The following is a 3,319-nucleotide window of genomic DNA, read 5'->3' on the forward strand; positions in this document are numbered from 1 at the left end:
TTTTTGGCCACAGGATCATTCCAGCATGTGGTTGGAGACCTGGTTGGCATGTCGCAGGGCCAGTTCAGTAAGGTCCTGCGACGTGTCTGCCAGGCTTTCCTCAAGCGTGTTAAGCAATTTATTGCTATGCCTTTGGATGTTGGTGCCCTAGATGTGGTGAAGCGGCAATTTGCGGAAGGTGGTAGTCGCTTCCCACATGTTATTGGGGTTGTGGATGGCACACATGTAGCTATTCAGCTACCAAAACATAATGAAGAAATTTTTAGAAACAGGAAACTGTTTCATTCTCTGAATGTAATGGTTGTTTGTGGGCCATCCCTCCAGATCCTTTCCCTGAACGCAAAGTTTACTGGAAGTTCCCATGATGCGTATGTCATTAGACAATCAGGGATATGGCAGAGATTAAGATCAAGTCAACGACCAGACATGTGGTTATTGGGTGAGTTGTTGCTCAAATATTTTTGATTAAAAAAAAAAAAAAATTAAATTTTTTATATCTAAATTTTTGCTTTTATTCCAACAGGAGACCGTGGATATCCTTGCACCCCCTGGCTCATGACTCCTTACCGTAATCCCAGGCCAGGACCACAGATGGCATTTAACTCCGCGCTTACTGCCACTAGGCAGCTGGTGGAGCGCACAATTGGTGTCCTGAAAGGGCGGTTTCGTGTTCTCCACCGCACTGGTGGCGACATCATGTATTCGCCGGAGATGGCAAGTAAAATAGTGGTCCTGTGCGCAATACTCCATAATATCGCGGTAAGGAGTAGTGTAGAGCTTCCTCAGGCAGAGGAATTGCCTGATGAGGAGCCAGGGGTTGTGCCACGCTTCGGTGGGGGGAGTGTGACACGGAGGGGGAGCCAAGTGAGGGCAAGAATTGTAGCAGAATATTTCAGGTATAGTGTTTATATATTTTATATTTGCCAAAATAATACAACACAGTATGCTTCTGTTTTATAAACCATGATTTCAATTTGTATGATCTTGTAAAGTGATTGGGTACGGATTTTGTGGTGTTGGAATGTGTAATTGTTTTTGGTTCAAAATACAAAAACACGTTAAGCTTACAATGTTTATTTTGAAATTTAAATACTGTAATGTTGCTAAATAGTGTCCTTATTTGTTTTATATCATCAAATCCTGATTATGTAACCAAACACACAAACAAATGATACTCAATGTTTCACACTTTGTGACTGTCCAGCTGAATTATCACACGAACTGTGGTGAGTACACAGATATGTTTAGTATTTGTAACTAAAGTCTGTGTCTCTGTGTGTGTTTTGTTTGCTTAAATTTGTGTACCAAACATTTTCGCTTCTGCTATTGCGTTTTTACGCTCGTGCCAAATAACACTCTGCTTTTCACAGCATTGCAAAGATCAATAAAGTTAATAGAAATGACAACATAGATTTTTGACCAATCACATGCTAACAGACACTATAAATATATGCCCAAATAAGGAAAACGCCATTGCCATGATGCGTGCAGCACCGTTCACCAGGCGGGAGCTCCGCGTGCTGGTTGCGGTGATGGACCGCCGCGTAGGCCGCGTTGGGCGCTTCATCCCCAATCGGGTGAAGCGCGAGGCCTACGCGGAGGTCCGCCGCCTGCTGCGGACGCGAGTCCGCAGCAGGCGGACAATCATCCAGCTCGAAAGGAGGTGGAGTGATCTCCGTAGGCGGACTCCAGATTTGTTGGCGGAGATCCGCCATCAAATCCGTGCGCTGCATACACGAAGTAAGTTACCTTACATAAGTTTTTTGCACTAAATTGTGCTAATGTGTTATTTTCCAATTTTTGGCCTTCCGTAATTTAAGTAACAATTGTTAAATACAATGAGCACTGCAGGGGAAGCATATGTAACATGTGCAGAGAGAGTAAGTTTTGGTTGGGGTGTGTTAAATCAGGTGCAAAAATTTGCAAGGCTAAAATAAAGCTGCATGTATTTACCCTGGCCATAATTTTAAATTTTTTTAAAAAAACACACTCTCTCGGGACATGTTATATCTGCCACCCCTGCACTGCACATGCTTTTGGCCAATTGCCTACTCAATACCTGCTGTAAACCCCTTGGATTTGCAGACATTTTACAGTAAGTGGTAGGCTAATTGCAACCTGCAATGCCCTTTTATGGAAATTAGGACACTGTGTGTGGTTAGGTAAAACAGTACTGACTGTAGCAAAGTAACACCAAACAAGTGCATGTTTACAAAAAATAAGAAGCAGGCAGGAAATTAATCCACAATACTTGATCAGTGCAGGCTATATAATAAGGTGCCTTGAATAGTAATCTGGTGATGTTGCTGAGACCAATCACTATGACTCAATTGCCTAGATTAAGGAATGAGCTTCAAAGTTAAATTTTAGACTCATTTTGTTTGCTGTGGCCAACATGAAGAGGATCTTAACATGTTTGCTTTTCTTTGGAACAAAACAAATAATTTAACAATGAACAGAACATTGATAAAACAAATTGATTACTATGTAATTTATCATGTTTGAACAATATTATCATTCTAGGACAACAACAACGGCAAAACTCCCCACCCCCTTCCCCTTCTCACACCCCCTCCCCTTCTCACTCCCCCTCCCCTTCTCACTCCCCCTCCCCTTCTCACTCCCCCTCCCCTTCTCACTCCCCCTCAGCTTCCCAGTCCCCCTCATCTTCCCAGGCCCCATCAGCTTCCCTGGCCCACTCCACTTTACATTCCCCTTCTCACCACACCTCTCCATCTCTTTCTGGGACCCCTTCTCCTCCTTCCCATACCCCTTCTCCTTCAAAATCAACATCACAATCTGAACCACCCTCACCCTCTATTGCTTTAACTTTTTCTCCGCCCCCCTCGCCCTCTCAATCAGACCCCCCCTCTGAAATTGCGGACCAAATCCAGCCTCCTTCCCCCATCCAGCCTCCTTCCCCAATCCCTCCTCCTTCCCCAATCCCTCCTCCTTCCCCAATCCCTCCTCCTTCCCCCATCCAGCCAACATCCCCACCAAGTGAATGGGCAGAGGAAGCCCCTGCCGAACGTTCCGGGAGTCTGGATGTTGCCGTGGAAAGTAAGTATATTTTAATTTTTAAAAAAATGATTACCCACTTACACTTACAATGCCAAAACATGCAGTGTTGTACTGTTTGAATTCTTGGACCCTGGAAAAATATTTAAAAATTTAATCATGGTGTACATGTTGCCTTTACATATTTGTGAGTGTCATTATATGTACAGTGTGTATGTGTGCAATGTTTTGTGTGTCCACTCTAGGTTGACACTCATTAGGTAGCCAGGGTTGCCAGGAGAACAGGGTTTATATGTGTTAC

General features: G+C 43.8%; 1 protein-coding gene across 1 annotated transcript; it reads left to right on the forward strand.

Moving 5' to 3' along the window:
- Positions 1 to 245: 245 nt before the first annotated feature.
- Positions 246 to 2,561, forward strand: LOC135067748 (putative nuclease HARBI1). Its single transcript, XM_063964547.1, has 4 exons — positions 246 to 439; positions 524 to 896; positions 1,205 to 1,226; positions 2,524 to 2,561. Exons 1-3 carry the CDS (start codon positions 298 to 300, stop codon positions 1,206 to 1,208), a joined length of 519 nt encoding a protein of 172 aa, XP_063820617.1. The 5' UTR covers positions 246 to 297; the 3' UTR covers positions 1,209 to 1,226; positions 2,524 to 2,561.
- The last annotated feature ends 758 nt before the right edge of the window (positions 2,562 to 3,319 follow it).

Source organism: Pseudophryne corroboree, chromosome 1 (genome assembly GCF_028390025.1).
Source record: "Pseudophryne corroboree isolate aPseCor3 chromosome 1, aPseCor3.hap2, whole genome shotgun sequence".
NCBI lineage: Eukaryota > Metazoa > Chordata > Amphibia > Anura > Myobatrachidae > Pseudophryne > Pseudophryne corroboree.